At 39.0% G+C, this 26,757-nt stretch overlaps 1 protein-coding gene across 7 annotated transcripts; it reads left to right on the top strand.

Annotated features, from left to right (window-relative positions):
• On the top strand, positions 1-24,448 carry LOC127452998 (probable nuclear hormone receptor HR38). Of its 7 annotated transcripts, none has more exons than XM_051718960.1 (9): positions 1-315; positions 3,155-3,307; positions 4,220-4,301; positions 7,169-8,016; positions 13,167-13,296; positions 14,111-14,274; positions 14,845-15,041; positions 18,201-18,379; positions 21,679-24,448. In XM_051718960.1, the coding sequence occupies exons 3-9, from the start codon at positions 4,238-4,240 to the stop codon at positions 21,948-21,950; spliced, it is 1,854 nt and encodes a 617-aa protein (XP_051574920.1). In that variant the 5' UTR covers positions 1-315; positions 3,155-3,307; positions 4,220-4,237; the 3' UTR covers positions 21,951-24,448. The 7 variants fall into 7 exon arrangements, with proteins under 7 accessions (XP_051574920.1, XP_051574921.1, XP_051574923.1 ...); XM_051718963.1 differs by lacking the exon at positions 1-315 and adding an exon at positions 2,175-2,201; XM_051718964.1 differs by lacking the exon at positions 1-315 and adding an exon at positions 2,176-2,189.
• Positions 24,449-26,757: the final 2,309 nt, after the last annotated feature.

Below are 26,757 nucleotides of genomic sequence, written 5' to 3'. Positions count from 1 at the left end.
TAGACTTTCTCTCGCTCAGCGCGCCACATAAACAAAGGCACATTGCAACTTCAGCTCAGCGCTGAACCGTTCCGTTCCTACCGCCGACACTTTAACAGTGGAGCTGACAGAACCACGGAGAACTTTTTTCTTTTTAGCTAAGGGGAAAATCAATCAAACAATATTTTTAAATGAAAAATCATAAATTTTTGCGACTATAAATTCAACTTTCATTCAACCATTATTTTCGGGTTTTGCCTAATTCTGTTGGATATGCACAAGGAATTATTAAGGCTTTAAAACCATATGTAAAGACGGAACCTCAACAGAAAGCAAGTAAGTGGAAATTTAATTTTAACAAGTTTTATTGAGAAAAAAAAATCACACTAATTTACGCAGGCAATGTGAAAATATAAAGAACATGATTGGTCTGATTTGTGTAGTTTGTATGTTCATATGTTTTGCAATGACATTAATGTTATTGAGAACTTTCTGGTTCGCGTTTGTCTTTAGTAACCTGTTGAATGTTCAGTGCTCAACGCGAAAATCCAAACGAGCCGTGTTGTGTGCGATGTCTCTGTAGCAGATGGATGGACTGAATCAGAATTTAATTTGCGAAAGCAATAATACGCTCCCTGGTTGTCATGGAAATGGGATCCCTCTTCCTCACCCCGGAGAAACCGCTGATAGTTCGCGCCGGGCCGGTAGGGAGTCTCGTGAGATGCGTCCTATAATAGACGGAGTGAGTGGCACGCGCTCCGTTACAAAGATCCGTGTTTCTCGCAAGCTTGAACTGATCTTGTGCAAATGTTTATTAATTCGTCTGCAGTAGTATCTGCGTTAAGAAGACTTTCAGTGACTTGATCTATTGCCTCATCAATATTGCTTTTGAATGAGACACTAGCTCCATTCATTCTGTCTTGTATCCGCACGCATACACAATACACATATGCACAGTAATTGTGTAAATCTGCAAAAACTGAAAAGCTATTAACAATGAGCTCAAGTTTATTTTTTCAATTTAGCACTCTGTCACTCTTTTGCTCGACAGTGTTTTCTTGAGGAGATAAATATTTATAAATGAATATTAGGGGCATGCCTAGTGACATGAAGTGTTTCAGAACACTTCATTTTCTAAACAACTTTATACAGTGTGACTGAGTGTGTTACGAGTATGTGTGTTTACATTCTTATGTTTGATAATGAAATGAAATGTGACCCTGGTACACTCACGTGACACGCGCTTTTGTCGTGCTTTAAAAAAAGCAGAAGTGTTTGCCGTATATAGCCTACTTCAGTTCAGCTACAATTAAACCAGACGGTGATGTGCAATGACAGGTATCGATGAATGGTGACGGTCCACCTCCAATAGGTAGCTTATATGACACATTAATTTACTGATCAGCGCTCAGACTCTAGTCTCCACAGAGAAGTAAGTGAGTTATGTTACAAAAGTTCTATTCTCGAGCATGTGAGATTGGGTCAAGGAGGACAGACCGCCTGTTAAAGCGGTTTTGGAGAAAGACAGTCTCTCAGCCTCTCTCCCTCAGGTCTCTGTCCCGATGGGTGTCAAATCCCGTTCTCCCAGCTAATTTACTGTACTTGTATTTTTCCATTCCTTTATCTCCACTTTCTTCCTTTCTTTTGTGTGTTTGTTGAAAAGCCTCTATCTTGAACGGAGCGACTCTTACAAAGCGCGTGCTTCAGTGCTCTCTCGCGGTTCTCTAGGTTACCGGGGCACAAGCCGACCGGCGGCTCCGGACGTACACACTGAAACTCGCTCTGTCAAAATCACACATACCTCAAAAGACAAATGATTGTACAAATAATAATAATAATAATAATAACGTAATAAATTAATAGAACGCTATCCGCTTCAGTGTAGGCTATGTATGAACGGAGCAACTTAACTTGAGCCATTGAGGTCAATCAAAATAAAAACAATTAGGGCTATATTTCGGACTTTATGCAATTCCTAAATGACTTCCTGCAGTCTTATTTTTCCCAAATCAAGAGTGTTTCTGGGGTCTCTCTAACGGAGGTTGACAGATAAGCTGTAGCCTAGGCTAGTGCTCAATATTGCACACAGTGTTTAGGGCTGGCTTTGCGTGAGCGCGCCTCTGTCAGGGAGGGGGCGCTAGTTACATTTAAAAACTCCTCGGTTGCTCTCTCGGGTTTGTTTGGCCGAGGACGGGGATTGTCAGACTTCGGTGAGTGCCCAGGTGAATAACGTCACTTTTGAGAGGAGACTGGCATTATTTTGAGCTAGAAGAACAAAAACAGTAAGGCAAATCTTTTATCAGACGCAAAGAAAGCGTCTCCAAGCTCGCGTGCAGTACAAGAAGAAAAAAAGAAATATCAAATTTGTAGATATTTTGTGTGATCATGTTCCTAAATGATTTTTGTGCCTAAAATCCATAATATCTTTTGACTTGCATACATTTTCGCGTGCTTTTTTTTTTTTTTTTTTGTTTTTTTCTCATCGAGTCTGAAACAAGTATGATTTTTTACAAATTGTACATTTTTGTTGGTGTGGTTTCCCTGTTTTTATTATAGTTGGTGTCCAAAGGCTTCGATCAGGATTGTTGTCAACGTTCCATTTTAATTTTTTCTGTAGACAAAGTAGCCTATCTAAATGGTCATATCAGATTCGTATATATATATATATATATATATATATATATATATATATATATATATATATATATATATATATATATATAAACATTCTATAGGCTACAAGTGTGTCTTTGAAATAGCTATTTTCATATTTACATATTTCGAACATTTTATTATATTTAGCTTATTGTTTTTTGTTTGTTTGTTTTTTCAGTTTGTTTTTATGAATATGTAGCAAAATGGCAATGGACGAATTTGGGTGACTTCATGCATCTCTTTTACATGCACTCGTGTCGGAGATTTGAAGGGGCTTTAATCCTTAATATCTAGAACAAAGTAGTAGACTTATAAACAGTGGTGGAGCCTGAACGTAGTCTGCTTTTTAAAAAAATATTTCAAGACTTCTTTAGGTTGGCTTGCTCTCTGACGTGAAAATAAATTTAATCCACCTGTAGTGTCAGAAAGGCCAGCGTGATTCTCTTTATCATTTTGACAGTAGGCTACAGTGTTTGTGCATGTGACTTTATTCATGTGAACTTTATCATCCTGTGCTCAGACTCCGGTTCGGAAGAGCGCCTGCAGCCCAGGTCTGAATCCCGGCTTCCGGATTCCTCAACCGCCGCGTGTGCTGAAGCAGCCCCGAGCCCCAGACGCGTGCAGCCTCCACTGGAGAAACCGACCACGATTCAGCGAGCAAAAGGCCAACCAGGTACCACAAGCCACTTTGCATAGAATCTCACCCCACTCAGGAGAGCTTTTAGCCTATAAGTGCACCATTTTTAAACTAATTCTTACAAATGAGTGCAAATTTAAACTAATTATTTTCACATCAGGCTTGTTATTTACTCAATGCGAATAAGTTAGTATAAATAATGGGATTGTATCTTTTCTTTATAAACCTGTATGCCGGTAAAAAAAAAAAAAAAAAGTAGCTATGTTGGCCTATAATATTTTGGCTTGTCAGACTTTCGATGCTTGGATGTTTCCGGACCATAAATTGCTATTTTGCTCGTCTAAAAAGGTTAAAAATAAATAAATAAAACAGATTTTTTTTTTTTCGGTCTGTATAATTCGTGCAATAATTTTCTCATATGACTTAATATGTTGGCCTATATGTAAACTAAATGATCTGGTGGAACTTGAGATATTTGATTGAGTTTGTAATTGTAGCCTATACTGGAATAGGCCAGGATTTCTTTCAGAACTGACTAAAAACAGTTTTAAAGATATTGTCGTTGTTCTGCACAAAATTCTTCTGCAAAATTGCATTGAATTCGGTCTAAAAGCATGATTGTGGTTGGACGTATATACATTGTTTTGTTGGCAGATAAGAGTGAGTTTCTGTTCCAGTTCATTATAGCAGTTTAATTTTATACATGCACTCTACCAGTAGTGTCTTCTCTATGGTCCGATAGCAACCTCGTGTGCTTCTGTTGCAATACATTTTATGTGTTGTCTTGTTGTATGGAAAGTGAAAGTGTGGTTTGCGCAAACGTGCTTGTACTGCCTGTTCAACTGATTAATGTTCACTTCAAGACCAAATTAATGCTTAAAGCGTGTTATTTGTGCATTTATTTCTTTATGTATTTTATGTCGTTGATTTTTTTGTTTTGTTTGTTAGATCTATGGCACTCTGACAATGAACAAGCGATCACAGTTATTGGAACAGCTGCATTTTGTCCATCTAAAATGCACACCTCGAGGTTAGAAATTGTTTCATCCATCTAAAGCGCTTTCTCAAAGCCTGCGTGTGTATTTGTGTGAGGCTCTCTGTTTGGTGCACGCACACACACTAGAGCTGTAAAGCTTCGTTTCAGTATGACTTTGTGGTCTAGAATTTTTAATCTTTTTTTTTTTAATTTTTTTTTTATGTCATGTCCGCGTTTTCCTTTTAATTATCCGTGTCATTATGAAAGGTGGACCTGTGGTTGCTAATCTACATGCTGTGGGGTTTGCACATGCACGTGCTCAAATAAATCGAATACAGATGCACATGAGATATAGACATATAAGTCCTTTTTGTGTTGGGATTTGCCTTAGCCGTACATAATTTGAGCTGTCTTTAAGTGTGTCCAAAAAAAATAATTAAATTGGCTAAATGCCACATTTGCGTTTAACAATGTCACATCGAATTCCAAAACTATTCAAAAGCAGATTTATCATATCTGTGCCTATCGCTGGGTGACAGAAAGTTATGTTTGGTGAAATTAGTGACACTTTTTGGGATATACAAAACAAATAGCCTACTTAAAAACGTATGTAAAAGGTAGGGGTTTTTATTTTTCAAGTTTCAATTGAGAATGAGACATGAGCTGGATTAGTAAAAGTATTTGGGAGGAAGTGCTTATCTTAAGTGCACACATAAGAGGGTATTTTCTGTGATGTCGGTGGTGTAACAAAATTGGACTCAATCTTGCAATGCTCAATCCAGCGCGAGATAGACTCAAACTATTTCTCCGTCAGTATCCATGACGATGAAAGGGGTCTGACCTTGTCCCACTCGCCTGCGCTTTGAAATCTCACACTTATGTGAAGCCCTTCCTCTGACCTATATACTGTAAATATGAATAGACTAACATATGAACACCCCTCTGTTTTTTTTTTTTTTTTTTTAATCTTGCATTTTTACAAAAGACTAACAGCTTCTAAAATACTCAATTTGGAATTAAACAAACAGGTTCATTAAATGTTCAAACTGAAAATACAAAAATAGCATGTGAAATCAAATAGCCTATCTACAAATATGAGGTCGATATTTATTATTTTATATAAAAAAAATTAATAAAGTTTCAAAATTAAATTTAAAAACCTGCGTTGCATTTTTTGTTAAAAAAGGCCATCAATTTGAGAAGAAAAGGTCAATAATTTCTGAGAGAGGAATAGCCCATCTCTTCACGTGCGTAAAAAACGCTCGTTATCCTTTGATTCCAGTGGTGTGACAGAAACGTCTACTGACATTAAACTCGTTGTTATCCATGATGCTTTATGCCAATATGCGTTTGTGTGCATAGCCTGCGATGTGCGTAAGAAACGGAAGACGCGCGCACACCAGTCCGAGTCATCGCAGGTAAAGAGGCGTTCATAATTGATAAGCCTTCTGATTTTACTAAACACACATGACGTGTTGGAGGCACAAGGATTACGGAGTCACTACGCGACAGCGTCAATCCGAAATTGGGTCTGTGTACACTTCCCCACCTAGGGAAATTAAGCAAACAAATGACAAAAACACGGACTCAGGTAGCTATGCACAGATGCACTTAACAGCTGTGTCAAGGCACACAATTAGGTTATATAACTCTGAGAGAGCGCGTTGGTAATATGGTTTTCCTGGAGCACAGTGCTGGATCAGGAAATGCTACAAATGAACAGAAACAAGGGAGTTCCTCTTTGCTTTTAATTAGCTAATCTCATTTCAACAGGTGCTTGGTATTTGTGCACATTTAATAAAAGAAGTAAAAAAAATTATTATTTTTTCTCATTTGTGATAGAATATCATTGTTTTTTTGATAAAACGGAGAATAAATTACTAATTGTTAAAAACGTAGCCCATGTAAACGGTAGGGTTTTTTATTTGTATTTTTCAAGTTTCAATTGAGAATGAGACATGAGCTGGATTAGTAAAAGTATTTGGAAGGAAGTGATTATCTTAAGTGCACACATAAGATGGTATTTTGTGTGATGTCGGTGGTGTAACAAAGTTTGACTCACTCTTGCAATGCTCCATCCAGCATGAGATGGTGAACATGGTGTGTGTATATTTTGTGCAGTTTTTCATGTTTACAGCTATACTTATTAGATATAATGGCTGTAATGGATAACTAAAAAATGATTTGCCAAGTCAAGTATAGGTATGTGTGTACCATTGGTTGGACTGTGTTTGCTCACAAAAGTAGTGGGAAATTCAAATCCAGCAAGACCGCCTTACTGTGTACATTAAAGGGTTAGTTCACCCAAAAATGAAAATTTTCTCATCATTTACTGACCTTTGTGCCAGCTGGGTTAGGGTTAGGGTGTGCATGATTTTCTTTCTTCTGTAGAACACAAACATATATAAGATTTTCTGAAGAACATCTCAGCTCTGTAGGTCACTTCAATGCAAATGAATGGTGGCCAGACTTTTAAAGCTCCAAAAAGCAGATAAAGGCAGCATTAAAGTAATCCATAAGACTCCAGTGGTTTAATCAATGTCATCTGAAGGGATACAATAGGTTTTGGGTGAGAACAGACCAAAATGAAACTCTTTTTGGGTGAACTAGTTTGAAGGAGATATTGCAATAATTTAGATGTTCATTAAGAGTAAATAAGATATTTTTTCCATTGTTCTTTGTAACATTGAGAGAGGACAGGCCAGGAATGAGGCGTGTATCTTTTTTGCATGTGTGCCCACCAGCTCATGGCCTAACCCATGTTTCCAGGTGAATGGTTTATCTACTAACTTGGTACTAACAGAATAGGGCTGAAATGCAGTTTTTGACATCACATCCTCTGTACACCTGAAGAAATTCAGCCAAGATGCATAACAATTTAATAGTCATTAAGTCTCTTTCCTCTTCCCTCATCTCTGTAGACATGCCCTGTGTTCAGGCCCAGTATGGCCCTGCACCTCATGGGTCCAGCTACTCCGCCCAGTCCTTTGGTTACCATGGTGACTACACCGCTGACCTCATGGCGACAGACTACACGAAGTGTGAGCTTGGTGGGGGGGAGATCTCTGCGGCGGCCGCCACCACTTCCCTGCCCAGTTTTAATGTGTTTGTTGAGGGAGGCTTTGAGCCTAAACCCTCCTGTCTTTATCAACTTCCTCATCAACGCTCTATCATCAAGAAGGAGGAGGAGTCTTACCCACCCATGGCACCATCTGATGAGGCCATAGCTGGAGGCTCTATGTACTTTAAGCAGTCACCCCCATCAACGCCCCCCACGCCGCTTCACCCTGGCCAACCCAGCAGCTCTTTCTTGTGGGATGAACACAGTCTTCCCCCTGTGCCCCAGTCCTGCCTGATTGAAGGCCCACTGAAGACTCTGCGCTTCCCTCATTTATACGAGCAGACAGCCCCACCCTCCACTAGTGGCTACGACACTGCCCTAGGCCTTCCACTGCGCCCCGAACGCTCTCCTTCATCCTCGTCTTCATCTTCACATGTGCCACATAGCCTGGACACACACACACATACACACTCACATGCACACTCCCATACACACTCACATATGTACCCACTGAACATGGGTAAGCCCGGTGGCCTGGCGTTCCGCTCTCTGGGCATGGGCCCGTGCCCGCCACTGCTGGGAGAGAGTTTGCCATCGCCACCCAGTCGCACCAGCTCTGGAGAGGGAACCTGTGCCGTGTGTGGAGACAACGCGGCCTGCCAGCATTACGGTGTACGCACATGTGAGGGCTGCAAAGGCTTCTTTAAGGTAAGAATACAGCATTCAATAGTGTGGTTAATATACAGTACATATTTACTCAATTTTTTTTATAGTTCTCAGCTCAACAGTAGCCTCTAAAATCCCATCCACTCTCAATAAATATAAGGCTACATCATTGTCATTAGTATTGACAATGAACAAACAAACCAATGCAAACGTATACCAAACCTTTTTATGTAAATATATGGATTGGAAGCAAAGAGCATTAAGTTACTATCTTACACTCTAAGATTACACTGCAGAGTGTACAATATAACTCCCTCCCCACTATTTGGACCTGTAAAGCACAGGGCTGTTGACCGAAATAGTGAGCTGGAACACAGTGAGCTGAGGTCAGTTGAAACATTCGGGAAACACTTGTCAGAATGGAAACCTCTCATTTGGATTCCTCATTGATCCATTGAAATTTTCAAAGTATTGTGATCCAAAATATGGCTTTTCCATTATGAAAAGCTGATATGTGGGTGTTTGCAGTTAATTCTGAAAGCAGCAGCATGCTTCTCAGTGTGTGCTTAAATTGTAGTGCATGTCCTATTGTGTATGCTTGTTTATGAGTTTGTATTTGTGCATGTCTGTCATTAAAAGGAGTGTAAGGGGTTGCAGTTGCACTTTTCTATACAACTTTGAGTGTGTGTTGGTCAGTAGGTTTTTGTTTTGTTTGTTTTTTTTTGTCTCTGTGACAGTGTGACCAGGGTAGTGTTTGTTAATTGTGTATTCATTAGTGGTCATTAGATTTGTTCTCGCTTTGAAAAGAGCTCATGGCTGAAGAGCCTCACACGACTCTAAAACGATCACACTACATTCTCTGAGTGTGAGGCTCAGGGTTAACCAACCATTGTTACACACTCTGCAGGCGTTTGAACCAAGGTTAAAGCCCACCATGTGAATAGTTATTTTTCAATGAGCTGTGTGTGTTTGTGCATTTATTTTTTAATTGGAGTGGGTGAGTGGGGGGTAGGTGGGTGGTAGTGTTACAATCCATATGACTTTAAACAAGAAGCATTTGAGGTTGTTTAGAAAATAATTTGCGTTCCTGGACAAAACCTGAAAGAATGTTTAGTTTCAGTTTCAGAGATTTAGTACTGTGACATAGGTTTGCTCAGCCTTTTCATGAAAGTACTGGCTTGTGTGTACTTAGTGTGAATGTTTGTGTGTGTCTTTGAGTGCTCTCACAAATCCTCTGAGCAGCGGTTGCCACGGCGCCTGTGAGGGTCGTTTCCCTCGGTGACCAGTGAGAGGTGGCGCACACTTAAAATACAGCAGCTTGGAGCTATAGCCAGGAACACACACACACACACACACACACACACTAAAGAATGCAGAATAGAAAGATTTGACATGGATATAATTGGGGGGGGAAAGTGTTTGGGGGTAAATTTTGTGATACTTCTTTTTTTTTTTTTTTGCTCAGGTTTAATAAAGAAAATTCGACAAACACTGAGAAGACTATAATATGAGGGGGAACAAAATGTGAATGAGAAAGAAATTGCTGAAAGACTGACAGTGAAAGTAAAAGAGAGTGAGTGTGGCAGAGCTAAAATAATTGAAAATGGCCTGTGGTCTGGTGCAGAAATAAATTATGCCTCTTTTCAATTAGTTTCACAATTAGTTTTTATTTAGTAATTATTAAAAGCACGGGTTGGTAAGCCCAAGGCTTTGTAGCCATAGCTGCAACACTAGCACACACACAAATGGCATCCACAAACAATGAAAAATGCACACTGGCAAATCTTAGACAATCAGCATACTTATTTTTATGCATACACACACTCCAACTCACCAATAACTCACATAGCACATTAACCATTGAATTATCTTAGGCAACTCATTAACTCACAATATAAATATTAGCAGGTGAATCTTAATGCAAGGCAGTGTATTGTGTGGCACTGTATTGCTTTGCCATAAAGCTAACACTCGGCAAAATTTCAGATAAATGTGTTTTTATACAATAGGTTTTTTTTCTGAAATGTCAAATATGCATATTTATTCCTAGTACATTAGTTTATAAAATGCATTTTAATGGGGTATGCATGCAATTATCTGCTCATATTATTAAGATTTTTCCCCGGCTTAAGTTTTTAAAAATGTTTGTTCATTAATAGGCACTAAATCATTTTACAATATCTGAATACAACTGCTTCTGCTGTTTCAGAAAATAATAAAATATCAGCACACCGAATCTTTTCTCTCTGTTTTGCTCACCAACTCCTCTCCACTTATTTTCACACCATTTCTTTGGTTTGCAACTTGCTTAGTGACTCATAACGCACTCTGAGTGAGAGAATTTTATTCTGAATATTTACCTAATGGAGGGTAAGGACAGGCTTGCTCATTCACAAAACCTCCACAACCTACTCCACTGGAATAAAAGTTCTTAAAACGGTGCAACTGAATAACTTATCTCAAGCACTTTACAGTGATTATATCAACAAAGATAAATGTATTTCTGTTAGCATTTTGGAGTGTTGAATAATAAACCACTTAATATCCAAAATAATAAAGCAAAATGTACTTTATTTGCGAACACTGCTTGCCTTAGAGTGAACGAGTGGGTAGAAGACATTGTCTCAAGATACAGTCTGTGTGCAACACACATACTACACACACTTAACCAATTAATAATGACCCAGTTCCACCTCTCCTATTGAACAGCCACACACACGTCTAATTACCCAGAGGAGAGGGAGAGAGAAGGGTGAGAGAAGAAAGTCTGATCATCTCTGATTAGGGGAGGAGAGGACGAGGAGAGGGGGATATAGGTTCCCGAAGGGTTTTAATGTGCGACAGGGCCATTAGCACGTTACATGTCATGAATCCATAACCGTATGTCTTTACCAACCCTCCGGACCCTGCTGCGCACTGGACCACGACTGTGAATGTGTGAGATAATGATGGTAGTCAGACAGTGATGGTAGATTTTTGGTTTTTCTTTTTATCTTACATCAAGGAGTGTAACAAGTCTTTCTGGTTTGTATAGAGTGGATTTATTTTTCCATTTCTGACTGCATTAGAAAGTGATAGATATGTTAATTTAAGCGGTAGTTCACCCAAAGATGTAAATTCTGTCATTTACTCACCCTATGTAGTTTCTGACTTATGAAACTTTCTTCCACGGAACCCAAAAAGATAAAATGTTAGCCTCTATCACCATTTACTTTCACTGCATCTTTTTCAATACAATGTAAGTGAATGAACATCTAATTTTGAAAAAGTCATACTGGTTTTGAACAATATGAGGGTGAGTAAATATCAACAGAACTAAACATTTTTGGTGAACTAACCCTTTAAAGTTAAAATCTAGCCTTTTGTGTCCTTTACCATTCAAATAATAAAATAAAAAAATAAAGGGGGAAAAAAAATATCTTAACCATTACAATTGCTGCACTCACACGGCAGACATCTCAGTCACCTATTGACCGTCACACATAAAGCCATTTATCTAATTTCATAAAAATCATGAGATGTCTATTCATCTGGCATACTCCTGCAGCAATAAAACCTGTTTGCGAACTGTACACTTAATGTGAACGACGGACAGAATCTGTCACAGTCTGAACTAACTATAAAGTCTAGAACAGTTGCACTCAAATAACTCCGTACATATGGTGTGATTGAAAGGATGAGGAGGCTCATTTTCGACTAACCCCAGGGTGCTTTTCAGATGGTGTGCTCCACAGGTTGTATCTTAAATCAAGTCAGAATGAATCAGTGTAAATTCAGCATTTGCTGTAACTGTATCTCATTGAATAGACTCCTCTAAGTGTTGGTGCATTGGTGTGTCTACTGAGATATCAGTCCACTCTGGCCACTCTGGTAGTTTTACCTTTTCTGCAATCAATTAAATTGAAATATAAGAGAACACGCAAAGCATGGATGACTTTTGTGTGGGAGGGTGTTTTCACCTGATGTTAAAATTCCAGCTTCCCTGGAAGCACAGGTGCATACAGCAATTCATTTAATTTACATCTGTTGGAAACAGCTATGTATATCATGGTTAGTATAAATTATATTTATTGAAAGCATTACAAACTGAAAATTAATGTAAGAACAAAGACCATTTAAAATTTAAAAACACATTTCTAGCTTCAGTAGTTAAAGGGATAGTTCACCCCAAAATGAAAATTCTCTCATTCTTTACTCACCCTCCTGGCATCCCAGATGTGTATGGCTTTCTTTCATCTTCAGAACACAAATATAGATTTTTAGAAGAATATCTCAGCTCTGCTGGTCCAGACAATGCAAGTGAATGGGTGCCAAAATTTGAAGCTCCAAATTCCACATAAAGTCATCATAAAAGTAATCCATATGACTCCAGTGGTTAAATCCATGTGTTCAGACACTATATTACAGGTATGGGTGAGAAACAAATACAAACAAACTTAACTTCATGATGGTAATCTGTTCTTTATTTTGTAACTTTCAACTGCTAGCAGTCTAGCTAATTGAATAACTGCAAAATGAAACTGGCATTGTTGATGCAAGTTAAGTTTTAGGGCTATTAAATTGACCGCAGTTGTAGCTTTCTAGCTATTGTTGTAATCACCATATAACTTTCTGCTCTCACGCAAGCACTTCATCTGTTGGCTCAGCAGTAGCACGTGCGCTTGATCTCTATACCTTAGCATTGTCGTGCATAGAGCTTGTGTTAAGTTGTTTCCTCTTCTAGACGGCAGAAGCGCTTGCTGATCGTTTTGATTTCATTTTAATAAGGTCAGCAATAATCACACATTTCCAGCTGAGGAGAAAACAACTCCCAGGGGGCTTTTGCAGAGGCATGATCCACCAAAACCCTGTGGTGCCGTGAGCTGACCCGCGAGTTTCACAAACAATTTTATCACACGGTGCGGTATGTCTCACGGGAGCGGCCACAGCACGCTTTACACTGATCTTCATTGTCAGTGGCTCGCGCTAATAAAATTGTCCCTCCTGCAGGCCAGGCATGTCAGGAAATTAATTTTATCTTATTATCCTGATAGAGCTGGAGCTTTTTCACATTGTAATTAAAATTTGACCTGCAAGCCTTCTTTTTATTTTTTAGCCAAAAAGGGATAAATAGATAAATAGAATGTTTAGACCTGTTAGCTTATTGTTTATCTTCTCTCTTCTCTTTCCCTTTTTTATTGTTTGTGGCACAGAGGACAGTGCAGAAGAATGCAAAGTACGTGTGTTTGGCCAGTAAAAACTGCCCTGTGGACAAAAGGAGACGAAACCGCTGCCAGTACTGCCGCTTCCAGAAGTGTCTCAGTGTAGGCATGGTGAAAGAAGGTAACACACACGTATGCACACATACACCTATAGAAAAAGTGCAGACAGATGCAGGGACCAAACCACTTCTACAGGAGAATCTAATAAGCATTGTATTATCTAGCCAAGCCAATTATCACACAATAGGCCTTAGTGCATATGACCTCAGCTGGACCTCTGGTTAGAGACAGGCGGAATAGGAGATAGACACTCTTTATGTTAATCACTTAAAACCCACAGACCCACACACTATGATCAAGAAGAGGTGTGCATTAATAGAGATTTGGTATGAATGTATGAATGAAACTATAATAGAGGTGTTTACCACAATACTTCGCCTCTGCAATCACAGCCCATCAACAGCTTCAGAGCCGGTAAGAACACAGCTCACAGAACAGTCACAGGTCTATGTGTTTATAGGGTAATTTAATTCTTATAGAATTTGAGAATGAAATTAGAGTGACTCAAAAAGATAACACATTAGTTAATCGTATCCAACCCGGCTGGTCATTAGCACAGACATACACTGTTCTTATTATATCTCACATTAGCTCACCTCCCCTGGTCCCAGTTCTCTCCAAGACCTGTATCATGCAGATCATGCAGCTTTCAACTGCCCCCTACTGGTCAATCCAGCACAGAAATAGTTTGAAGTTATAAATGGTTTAAGGAAAGAACAAAAATATAAGCATAAAGTAAAAGATTTTGTTAATGTGCACCTACATGCATTACAATATTTAGTTCTTAGATGTTTTAAATGCATGGACCAAGTGTAAGAATTGTGCATTGTTTAAATGCATTGTTAAAAAAGTGTGTTGTTGTGTTTTTGACACAGTGGTGCGCACAGACAACCTAAAGGGGAGGAGAGGTCGCCTTCCATCTAAACCAAAGAGTCCACTGCAGCCAGAGCCCTCACCTCCATCACCCCCTCTTACCCTGCTCAGCGCATTAGTGCGGGCCTACTCCCAGTCTACACCACGAGAACTAGACTACAGTCAGGTATCTGAGTTTGAGTGTTTGGGAAATCATTTTGCCATTACATCAGTCTAGGTTCATGTTAAAAAGATCATTATTATTTTTCCCTTTAATTACAAAGGACAAATACCTTCATGTTTCTGTTTACTTTAAAACATGAAATATAATCATTGCCAGTCAGTCACACATTTATCCATGGCAATAGTAGATTTTTAAAAGGTAAAAAATATGAGTTTGCACTCAAAGTTGGAAGAAATATCACATAAATATATTTATAAAATAGTATATAGTTGTAAATGTTCCAGAAGCACTCGTGCATTACCACTGTTGTCAACCGACTTGAATTTTATTGTCATAAATAGAAAATACAATGACATATAAAGAGAACAGTCTTGTATAGTTATAGGAAAGTATCGATGGTTATCACCTATTGTGATCAGTCTGTTGTAACATCACATCCTGAATGGTTAAAATTGGCTTTTAAAGATGTGTCCCCTCTAGTGAACGTCATCCATCAAACGTTATTGGCATCACATTGAAATGAGTGATTGTGATTTGTGTGGCATACCCATCTCTCTCTCCCTCTTCATGTAGTTCAGTTCGGTGGAGCCAGTGGGTCTCTCTGAATCTCAGCAGATCCAGATGTTCTACAGAGTGCTAACCGGCTCCATGGAGGTGACGCGTTGTTGGGCCGAACGGCTGCCTGGATTCTCTGAGCTTCACCATGATGACCAGATCCTGCTCATTGACTCTGCCTTCCTAGAGCTGTTCGTGCTTCGCCTTGCAAACAGGTACATGCAAACATGTACAAATCTCACAGTGCAATACACAACATGTACAGAGATTCACACAAGCTAATATAGTGCAGGTCATCTATGTTTGGCAAGGGGGATGGACAGCAGGGTCAGAAATTAACCCAGACCCAGGGCAAAAATGCCAAAGAAAGTGACAAAAATCCCTGTCCACCAAAAATGTCCCTGTCCTGTTTTTATTGTTTTTTTTTTTGTTTGTTTGTTTATTTTATTATTATTGTAACATGACTTATTTCTTAAAAATCTATTCTAGGCCAAGTTAATTATTCTATTAATTCTGATTTTCTTTTAGTTAACTGACTAAATTGAAACATTTGACATAAAATGATAACATACTATGTGTTTTTGTATTAGACACTGATGTACAGGTAGTTACCAAGATTGCTTCTAAAAAGACTGATTAGGCTTTAAAAGACAAGAAAGACTTTGATTTTGAACAAGTTCAAAAATACACAATTGACAGTTTACACAAAAACATACATTTCAAATGATTTAAAAAAAAATAATAATAATTAATGCAAATACAGAGAATATTTTCTGTGATATAGTCCATATCCTTAAAAGTCACTTTCAGGTCACTTCAGAACAGCAAGTTGTAGGTGGTAACAATAGTCATAGATTACACTCTGAATCTACACGTAGTATTTTGTAGTAACTGTCAAAATTCTCATTCACTTGCTTTTAGTGATGTCTAACAAGTGTCGATTGTCCTTCTTTCTAACTGTGAAGTTAGCATGAAGTGTAAAGTATCATTATGACTGTGAAAAAAGCCATTCACTGACAGCGTGATTTAAATTGTACAATATACTGCAATCACTGTTGGTTACACTGTGACATAACGTGTAATTTTCTATCAGTTTGTGTGTATACCTGTGTAAGCATGTGTTCCTTCTCTCTGTTTAGCACTGTAAGATTACTATGGACACTGTGTGGAAGATCCTGTGGAATTCACTTATTTAAGATTCTGGTTAGAAGCCCAGCCTGACCACCTCCCTCCAGATATTATGTGTGGCAGAAAGAGCTCTGTTTTAGATAGATCATACTACATAATTGATATTACATTCCCAGAATGGAATGTCACATTTCTATGTTACTGGCATTGCTAAAAATGCCATTCATTAAACAGATAGTTCACACAAAAATGAAAAAAGGAGATATCTTGCAGAATGTCCAAGTTACTCTTTTCCTTACAATGAAAGTGGATGGGGAGTTGGGAGAGCAATGGTCACCATTCACATTCATTGTGTTGAAAAGAACAGCTTGGACATTCTGCGAGATATCACAAAAGAGAGAAAGTCATGTGGGCTTGGAACGACCTGAGGGTGAATAAAAAATGACAGCGCTTTCATTTTTAGGTGAATGATCCCTTTTAAATCAAATCACAGTTTGAATCCAGTCTAGAAGTAACCTGTTGTTTCAAGACTTTAAGTATAAGTGTGTGTGTGGATGTGTTTGTGTTGTGACTCAGTGACATTCTGATGTTGCTTTAACAGGAAGTGGATTTTTGTCTCAGCTTAGCTGCTCCCTGTTTAACTAGCACTGGTGCTCAAACCTCCCTACCTCCCCTTGTCTGTTTCTCCCTCCCTCTCTGATGGTGTAGGAGCAGGTGCTGGGAGGGAGGGTAGTGGGTGGTGGCATCACAGACTCAGTAGGGAGCTGCAGACTTGGGTTCTGACTCATTTACTGTAAGTGCGGGGATTCATTCAGGCTTACGTCACGTACACTCGAAAACGTTCATGATGCAGACCAATGTAAATTTTTTTTACTCAAACCATGCACAGTTCTCAAACATGTCGAAAAGACGGCACACTAAAACCAGAAAATGGCATCTGATATGGACAACCTCACAAATACACTCACATACAGAGACGCAGACATTCTTATGCCACATTGAGACTAATGAATGAATGAACGGTAAAGAGTATGATTTGCTCTGGCGCAAATTTAAAAGGAATGTGTGCATTTCCCTCCATGAAGGTCCTGTTGTTAATTTAACTCTAGAATAGGGGGCTTTCTTTCTCTTTTTTTCTCTCTCTTTTTATCTTCAGTCTCTTTTCCCCTTCTCTTTACTACTGGTAGATAATATATCAACATTATTGGCCCTGTGTTTGTGGTCTCGATGTATGCATTTATGTCTAGGGGGTTAAGACCATTAGGCTGCATTAATGAAGCACATATTTTGATTATTTACCCCTTGAAGCTTCAAAAGTAGCCTAGAAGATGACTCTTGAATATTCCTCCTCCTTTCCATTCCTCCTCTCTTCTTCTTGTCTATACGAGTGTGTGCTTTCGTGTTTGCAAGTGTGGACTAATGAAGAACAGTTCATGCAGCAGAAGCCAGCACTCCACGGGAAAAAGAGAGGGAATGTTTTTCTTACTAAATTGCAGGGTTGAGAGTGAAGAGGTGAGACAGGCATAGAGAGTGAATGAAGATGAAGAGAGAGAGATGGATGAGTGGAGGTTGAATGTGTTTGGGTGTTTTAGTGCAATTATGCACAAATGTTCTTCCTCAACTTTTTTTATTCCACCACTAAAACTGCAAATACATTTTCAACCTTGGAATACACTGTGACCACGAAGATAAATCTTTACTGCTTTAACCATCTAACCCTCAGTGAAGGACCGAGCAGAAACAGAGAGAGAGAGAGAGAGAGAGAGAGAGAGAGAGAGAGAGAGAGAGAGAGAGAGAGAAATAAAGAGTATAATCTCAAGAATGTTTTAAAAGCTTTAATTGGGAACGCTTGGCATAATTAGGTCCATTCCTACCTTTGATGTGCGCTTCCCAGTGCTGGCTTTCATTTGTCGCTATAGTAAGTGTTTCCGTGCAGTATGCATTAAACACAGATTTTCTGCTGCAAATTAGAGCTCAGATCGTCATCACATGAATCAGTGAGAGGTGATAATCAGAGTGTTTATGTGTGCTGAGTCTGTGTGTGCATTCTGATAGCGTGTCTACATACTGAAATTTAGAGGCTCACCGATGCTAAATTGAAACAGGTACCTTTTCTGAAGGGAATGAGAAAAAAGCTGATTAATTAAAAGATGGAAGTCAGTGACTTAACTTAAGCCTTCAAACAGCACCTTGTACCAGTTCTTCAACTAAACCACCTTCCCTCTCTCTCCCTCTCTCTTGCTCAGGTCGTTGCTGGTAGAAGAGAAGTTTGTGTTTTGTACAGGCCTGGTCCTGCACCGCCTGCAGTGTCTGCGTGGATTTGGAGAGTGGCTGGACTCCATCCGTGACTTCAGCGCACACCTGCAGGGTCTCAACCTAGACCTGCCTGCTTTCTCCTGCTTATGTGCCCTGGTACTGCTCACAGGTAACACACAATCCCCAATGCATACCTTAAGCATGTGCAAAACTACACATTTTAATATCATCTAGTCATGGGTTGTATGAACAACTTGTCGACTAATCACAGGGTTCAGTACAAGTTAAGCTTAATTGACAGCATTTGTGGCTGAATGTTGTGTACCACAAAAATTAATATCGACTCGTCCCTCCTTTTCTTTAAAAAGGAAAAATTTGGGTTACAGTGAGGCACTTGCAATGGAAGTGAATGGGGCCAAATTGGATCAAAGTTGTAAAATTGGATATAACTTTACATAGAAAAGTTTAGTATGCCATTTTATTACACTAAATTCATGTTACATTCATATTCTTTACATCTTGTGGCTATGCTGTTGTAACAGTAAGTATTTTAACATTTATGGATTGGCCCCATTCACTTTCATTGTAAGTGCCTCACTGGAACCTCGATTTTTGCTTTTTTTAAAGAAAAGGAGGAATTAATCTAAATTCACTTTTGTCGTTATCAACATAATGCCACAAATGCTGTCAATTGAGCTAAACTTGTATTTAATCTGGAATTTTCCTTTAAGGAAGCCCAGTATAATTAGGCTGCTTTCACGTTTCGGGCGTGTTCTTGCATTCAAAAACAGATATACTGAGCATAATGGAATGGAACAGGATATGGGGGTCATGAGGCGCATTTCTACTATTTCGACTATTTTTTACTTGCCATGCCATCTTTAAAATGCAACGCTTGTAGTGGGATGTTCCAAAAGTACCTCAAAATGTGACAATATGGCCAAAGATGTCTGTCTGAATGTGTATGATTCATCAAAGTGCATCAAAGGGGATAAATATGCAGATGTTGTTCTGATTAGATTTGACCTGTCCGCATGCTAATTGCTCGATTGTATGTTGGACAGTAGTCAGTTGTTGGATGCCTAGTTGACCATTGTGATCTATCCCCAGCACAACTGCATGCAAACGCACACACTTCCATGTGGAAGGATGTGTTGTGTGTCCAAGTAATCCCTATCCTGTCATGCTTTCCACACATTGCACTCCAACATGTTCACTTCCTCCCAGCTCCTTTTGGCTGTTGTCGTTCTCTTATTCCCATCTTTACACCCCTTTTGTCCAGTTGCTAGTGGTTGTCACAGTGATCACAGGTGTGAGGCAGGTGCTGACAGAGATTAGGTTTACCTGAACAGCAGAAATAATCCCCATTAATCACACACACACACACACTCAGCAGAGACCGAGAGATGGTGTGAGGATTGTACGTGTGTCCTCAGAGCACAGGTGGAGATAGTCGATTATTGGTTGACGAAGTAGGACAGTGTGTTTGTGTGTTTGGGTCAGCAGGTGCTTGAATCTTGCCATGCATTATTAACACAGAGGCTAAACAGTAGGTTGACCTATATACAGATTAACAAACACACTTGCTATCACACACACACAAATACACTCACAGTGCAGTCTGATAAGCAACTCAAAGAAACACAAAGTAACAAACATGTCACAATATTGGTAAAAACATGTGAAATAAAGCCACAAATTTAATAAAAAATATAATTTTTTATTAAAGGTGATGTATGTAATTTCTTTGCCATTAGTGTCACCAAATAGAATTGCAAAAATAATCACTCAATCACCTATTGGTCAGCCAAAAAGATAGTGCCACCTCATTAGATGATCTATGTTGCTGTATCAGATTGTTTTGGATGATCTTAAATCAGAGCAATGTTTTGACTCCACAATTAAATGCCAGTGTTTTCACCAATCAGGGGAATCTTCCTACAAATGGCTTACTTAAAGTTGTCTCTGCATTTTAAATTAAGGTTGGAGAAGGTGTGAAAAATTGGAAAAACATGTATAAATCAGTTGACTGATTTTCTTCATTTAAAAACATTAAGACTTTCACAGTTTGTACATTAGAATAAGAAATTGAAAGATTTCACTTTATAAAAATAGTAATTATATGATGGTTCGGGTTAATTTAGTTTGTAATGCAAAATTTTTCAAAAGATATAAGAAAATATATAACAGAGAAAGAGAGAGGCAAAAAAAAAAAAACAACCTGTCCATCAATTTAACCCCTCACCCATCCAGCTCCCAATGCCCTCTTTTCTCTGCCACGATCTACAGAGAAACGTGTGTATGTGTGTGACCCTATGGAGCAGCACTTAACTCCATAGAGGAATTGAGCGCTACTCAGCAGAGCTCTGCTCTCCTCCTCCATTCCCTACCTCTCTATCTCTCTCTGTCCCCCACTTTCTAGTTCTCCACTCAGTCTATCGACCCTTTAAAAGTGTCTGCGGTGAAAGAGCACCATCGATCATCCCCCAGGAGAGATAGAGAGAAAGCAAGGGAAAAAAAGAGTGAGGGTGAGAGTAAGAGAGGATGTAAGCTGAATGCAATGACAATGCAGCGACTGTGGGCACATTTGAAACACACACATACCATGCTGAAAAGACCAGCTTTACCAGAATGTGATTCTCACTGGTCTAGGTGAGATTGGTGCTGGGCTAGCTGGTGGATCATGACCATGTTGTTCACCTGCAAAACTTAAAGCTAGACAAAAAGCCTGGTTGGAACACCAGAACACCTGTGCACAATGTGAGGTCCATAAAGAAGTGGTTTACGGAGTCTTGTGTGGAAGAAGTTTACTGGCCAGTACAAAACCCAGCCCTGAATCCCGCTGAACACTTTTGGGATGAACTGGAATGGTGATTGAAAGCCAAGCAGCATCACCCAACATCACTGATGTTCTTGTGCCTGAATCTTCTCATCCATGTTCCAACATCTAGTGGAAAGCCTTCCCAGAATAGTGTAAGCTGTTATAGCAGCAAAAGGAGAACCAACTCCCTGTACATGCCCAAAGTTTTGAAATAAATTTTCAACAAGCACATACAGGGTGTCCACTAACTTTTGGCCATGTTGTGAATGAAGACATGCTTGTATGGGCTTGTAGAATGTGTGTATGGCGTCATAGATTAATCTCACATTTAATATGCCAGTGGTGTTCAGGGACTGCAGGGTTGCTATGGGTAACTGAATTAGTGTAGGGCTCTAATTTAATTTGGTTACTAATTGCTCCAAATAATCCTTCAAGATTTTCTACATTAGTTTAGGTAAATCCCAAAGTGGGGTTTTGTGTGTGTTTATTTATGCGAGCAGGTGTTACACCTAATTGAGATGGTGTACGTTCACAAAAGAGAGGTCAGTGTAGTTGTTGTAATTAAGTTGTTGTACTGAGATTTTAACAGATATTTAGTTCAAACAAAAAAACTCAGCATCTTTCTCACTCTCTCCTTCTCGCTTTAGAACAATGTGCTGGTCTGAAGGAACCCAAGAAAGTGGAGGAACTGCAATCCAAACTAGTTTGCTGCCTGCGAGACCATCTAAGCTCAGTTGGTGCTGGAGGTGTGGCTTCAGCTGGAAAGGCTCCACCCCCTGTCGGAGCTGTGCTCGGCTTGAGGGCTGAGCTTCGATCTCAGCGCACACAAGGCTTGCAGAGGATCTTCTACCTGAAGCTTGAGGACCTGGTCCCACCCCCACCGCTCATCGATAGGTTTTTGGACACCTTACCCTATTGATGACCACGCCCAATATTGCACACCACTAACATGCCCAAAAGCTCACTTAGACATGCCCACAGCGGCTATAAACTCACCTTTTGAGAGACAGAGCCAGTAGCTAACAGTGACAGTGAACTCAATTTCCCATGAGTCCCCCAAATCCTCACGAGAAACAACGTGTCTGAGGAGGAAGATAAGCGCTTATAATCTCTGCTCTGCGCCTGAAAGTGAAGATACGAGGCAGGATTTGAGCTGTTTGTATGACTGACGTTTAATGCACATTGGGAAAGAGAGCATAACTGCGACCAGTTCCTATAGCTCAGTGTGTCATGTCAGAAGTATTATCGGTGCGAGAATGTGTGCGTGCATATGTGTGTTTGTGTGTAAGCAGACTTGACGGCTCCTTTGCTGGCAGTCCAAATGTTCCACCGTAATTCACTTCAACCATTGTGTTTATCAATAACATACACTCACAGACACAAGTGCACACATACTGTCCTTTCTCTCACACACACACACACACACACGTATCCAAAAAGCCAGCTTCAGATGCCAGATTATGACATATCAACTGTCGTTGGCAGAAACAAAGTGGATGTTTGTGTGAAAGCATGTAGGAGTGTCTCTGAGGGAGGCTTTCGACACAGACAGAACGACAAGAGTGCATTAATGTCTAGAATCACAGTTGATCACGCCCCAGAAACCTGCAAACAAGTGCAATTTACTAAGTGCTATTGTAAACGAAGAGAGAAAGAGAGTGTGCGTGTGCGTTCCAGTCCTATTTCAAACTCTAAATTATTTTAATACTAAGACTCACCTTGTAAGGTAAAGGTTTCAAATTTAGAAGATTTTAGCCTGGTCTGCGCACTGCACTAACTTTTTAATGACGAAGTTCCACAGACTTTAAATTAATATCGTTTAAAAAATTTTTTTTTTATAATTATTAAAAAGTAAGTGGTATTAGGGGTAGGATAAAGGACTAAAATGATTAGAAGTACAATGTGGGCTTTAAGCACTTAAATGAAAAAAAAAAAAGAGGATAAGAGAAGGCTGAAGAGTGATACAGGTGCAGAGAGAGACGACAGGAAGGAATGAAACATTCCACTTTCATGCTCATTTTTGTATGTTTATATTGTCTACACCATTTATTAATGGTGGACATTGTTGCAAAAATGTCTTTTATATGTACAAAAAGTAAAAAGGATTATATGCATGGTTTTGTCCTCGCCTCTGCTTGTATTTATTTTGCAAAGACTGCCGGCTCCACAAGGGCTTGAACACACATACTGACTAGGCGTTCTCGCTTATTTTACCATACGGCAGCAGTATGAACAGATGAGAAAGTACAAATTATATAAATACATACATACATATACATATATACACACACAATACAAAACTAATATTTTGAAGTGTTTTTATGTGATAGCTTTTTCAAATCTTGTGGTGCAAGTTGTGCATTGCAGCAGTATGAACAGATGAGAAAGTACAAATTATATATATATATAAAAATATATACATATACACACACACACACACAATACAAAACAAAACTAATATTTTGAAGTGTTTTTATCTGATAGCTTTTTCAAATCTTGTGGTACAAGTTGTGCATTGTTTTTTGGAGAAGAAACATGAAAAAAAAAAATGTTTTTCAATGTCTCTCTTGGTTTTAGTTTTTTTTTTCTCTTTAGTTCACTGGAGGCTCTGTTCAGCACTTTGAAATCATAAAAAAAAACAAAAAAACTTCTGATTATTTGTGTGAAAGCGTGTTTATTCTGTCCACGTCTGTGTGGACTGTTTTTGTGTGAAAGTCTGAAAGCATCAGAACTCTTTTTCTGTTGAAGCCTGTTTTTTGTTGTGACTCAGGATGAAGCGGAGGGACTCCCCCTTTGCCAAGTTCAAAAACCATTGGCGTGCCACATGACTTCACAGCTTAATCCCATCAAGTACCCTAATCTGTGTTTTTACGTGTCGCATATCTTGGTCAGGGCTCTGAGAGACCCCGTTTCAATGTACTCTGCATGGATTAAGCTGGGGAACAGATTCTGATCATTTTTGGGGGAATTCTGACCACATCAGGCCTGCGGTCCTCGTTAAGCCCCATCGATCAACATTGTGACATTTGAGCATTAAGGCACACTCACACACATACACACTGACACAGCTGCTCTTTCTCTGTCTTTCTCCATCACTCTCCAAATCTGTCATGGATTGTCAACAGCAAAGCTTACTATAGATACACATGGGCGCACATGGACATACATACACACATATACAAACTAAGAGATTTGACCACACACTTATGTGCATACCAGGGTCACAAATTAACCAGGGGAAACAAAATATATATATTTTTCTGGATTTTATCTTAATTCGATTCCTCTGTTTTTTATTTGTCATCTAACATTTGCTATTTTTCATATATATTCTATACATTTGACATAAATGAAGAATTTACTGCGTGTTATTTGTTTTAATATAAAAATGTAATAGATAATAAAGTCTTGCCCTCTAAAATCAATTCCAGTGGTAAATATCACCAATTAATACAAAATTTAAAAAAATACAATAATATAAATCTTTTATTATAAATATATTACATGATGGAAATTAAATATCAAGGGCTCTCATTTTATTTTTGTCATCTTTCAGAGGATGTTATAAGCACACTCATACTGGCACACACACTTAGACAGGTGGACAGCAGGTTGGTGAAGCTGTCAGTCTGGGGGAGGGCAGATCGATTCAGAGTGACAGGTAGCTGACCCCCCTGGAGTCTTCATTAAAACCCTGTATTAGAGCTGCAGGGGAGGGGCAAACACACCTCATTTCCCCATAAGTATGGTGTGCTGTGTGTTTGTGTGGCTCATGATATATTGATTGGCTGTTGGCGAGTGTGTTGAGGGGATCAGCAGGGCTGGACTCACACTGTGTGGAGTGGAAACAAAGCTTTAGTGGAGAGAGTGAGACCGGTACACACATACACACACAAACATGCAAATGATCTGTAATGCCAAAGTGTACATCTGTACAAGATTCACACTAGAAAACTATTTTTAATAAAAAAATAAGTTTATAAAGCATATAGTTGTCATTTATTAACTGATACGGATTCCTAGATCCTTAATCACATATCAGAATAGTCGTCTTTAGAACAAAGATAATCAAACACATAAAGATGTGACTTTTTGGGGGCCTGGGTAGCTCAGCAAGTAAAGACGCGGACTTCCACCCCTGGAGTTACGAGTTTGTATCCAGGGCATGCTGAGTGACTCCAGCCAGGTCTCCTAAGCAACCAAATTGGCCCGGTTGCTAGGGAGGGTAGAGTCACATGTGGTAACCTCCTCGTGGTCGCTATAATATGTGGTTCTCGCTCTCGGTGGGGCGTGTGGTGAGTTGTGCGTGGATGCCGCGGAGAATAGCTTTAAGCCTCCACACACTACGTCTCCGTGGTAACGTGCTCAACAAGCCACGTGATAAGATGCGTGGATTGTCAGTCTCAGACGCGGAGGCAACAGAATGTTAGCCTCAGTCACCATTCACTTTCACTGCATCTTTTTTCTATATAATAAAAGTGAATGGTGACTCACTTGTGAATTTGTGTTCCACGAAAGAAAGTAAGTCATACACATTTGGAAAAACTTGAGGGTGAGTAAATGATCACAGAATTTTCATTTTTGGGTGAACTATTACTTTAACAGAAGGCCTACAAATACATCTGTAACTTGAACTCTTAATCTAACTTTCCAAACTGAAATTTCACCCCCTTGTAACCAGCTATGATTTTGTTTATTAGCTTGTGTATACATTTATGTCTTTACACATTATTTCAAACTATATAAAGTATTCCAACACCTTATCAAATCTAAAGCCATCTTTACACTGCCAAGGTGGCACAGAAGCTGCAATTAAACTGGCATTTAGATGTATTTACACAGACTGTTTAATGCTGCTCAGAGCAGGCATAAATGCATTTACACAGAAATTACAATTGCATACATAGTATGAGATGAATGTTTTAAATATACAATTTTGTATATAGAAATATGAAAATGAATGAAAATATGAAATAATACCTTAAATCTGAAATTAAATTATGAAATATAAACTCTATCATGACAAAAACAAAGTTTAAGGCTGCTCTGAGGTGGGTTAGAGCAGGCTTAATTTAGACTGACTTTTATGCTGCATTGTGTCTTTACGCAGAATTTTAAGCAGGCACAGAGCAGGATTAACTTGGCTGTGTAAAGATGCCTTAAAAGTAATTCACAAATTCACTTCAATACAATACACATTAATTATTTAGTAGTGCTTGCCATAATTTCGGCATATAACTCATTCTGCACCGTTTGTGCAAAGGACATGAATGATACCTTTAATTGTGGCTTATTGAGGAGATAGTGCTAGAACTGCTATTAGCTTACAATTTTACAAACTTACATTTTTCAACTGGTAGACAGTATAAACTGTGGAAAAAATCTCACTGATTTACATTCAAGAAGGGACCCAAGCCGTATCTAGCCGTATCTAGTAGATACTTGCTCATTTGTCCACTTAACAACCACCTAGAACACTCTAGCAACCAAATAACAACACCCTGGCAACCACCAACACCCCAACATTGTGGATGCAAGATTTCAGATTAACAATTTTTATTGATTCACATATATGAACACCATAAAACAAAACTTATATACATAGAAACAATCTTAACTCCCACTATTACCCCTCCCAATCCCACCCTGAGCCCAACAACATCACAGTGGTCTCAATATAAGTATAGACACACACACGCAAAAAATAAATAAATAAATAGATAAAT

This window comes from Myxocyprinus asiaticus, chromosome 15, assembly GCF_019703515.2.
Source record: "Myxocyprinus asiaticus isolate MX2 ecotype Aquarium Trade chromosome 15, UBuf_Myxa_2, whole genome shotgun sequence".
Lineage (NCBI taxonomy): Eukaryota > Metazoa > Chordata > Actinopteri > Cypriniformes > Catostomidae > Myxocyprinus > Myxocyprinus asiaticus.
Note: the sequence above shows the minus strand (reverse complement) of the source record. Positions and strands in the feature narration are given on the sequence as shown.

Bases quoted from the DNA above. Each gene is read 5' to 3' on its own strand.
- LOC127452998 (XM_051718960.1), top strand. From the start codon at position 4,238: ATGAACAAGCGATCACAGTTATTGGAACAGCTGCATTTTGTCCATCTA. The intron at 13,297-14,110 runs GTAACACACACG...TTTTTGACACAG, and splicing joins TGTAGGCATGGTGAAAGAAG to TGGTGCGCACAGACAACCTA. The intron at 15,042-18,200 runs GTACATGCAAAC...TCTCTTGCTCAG, and splicing joins GTGCTTCGCCTTGCAAACAG to GTCGTTGCTGGTAGAAGAGA.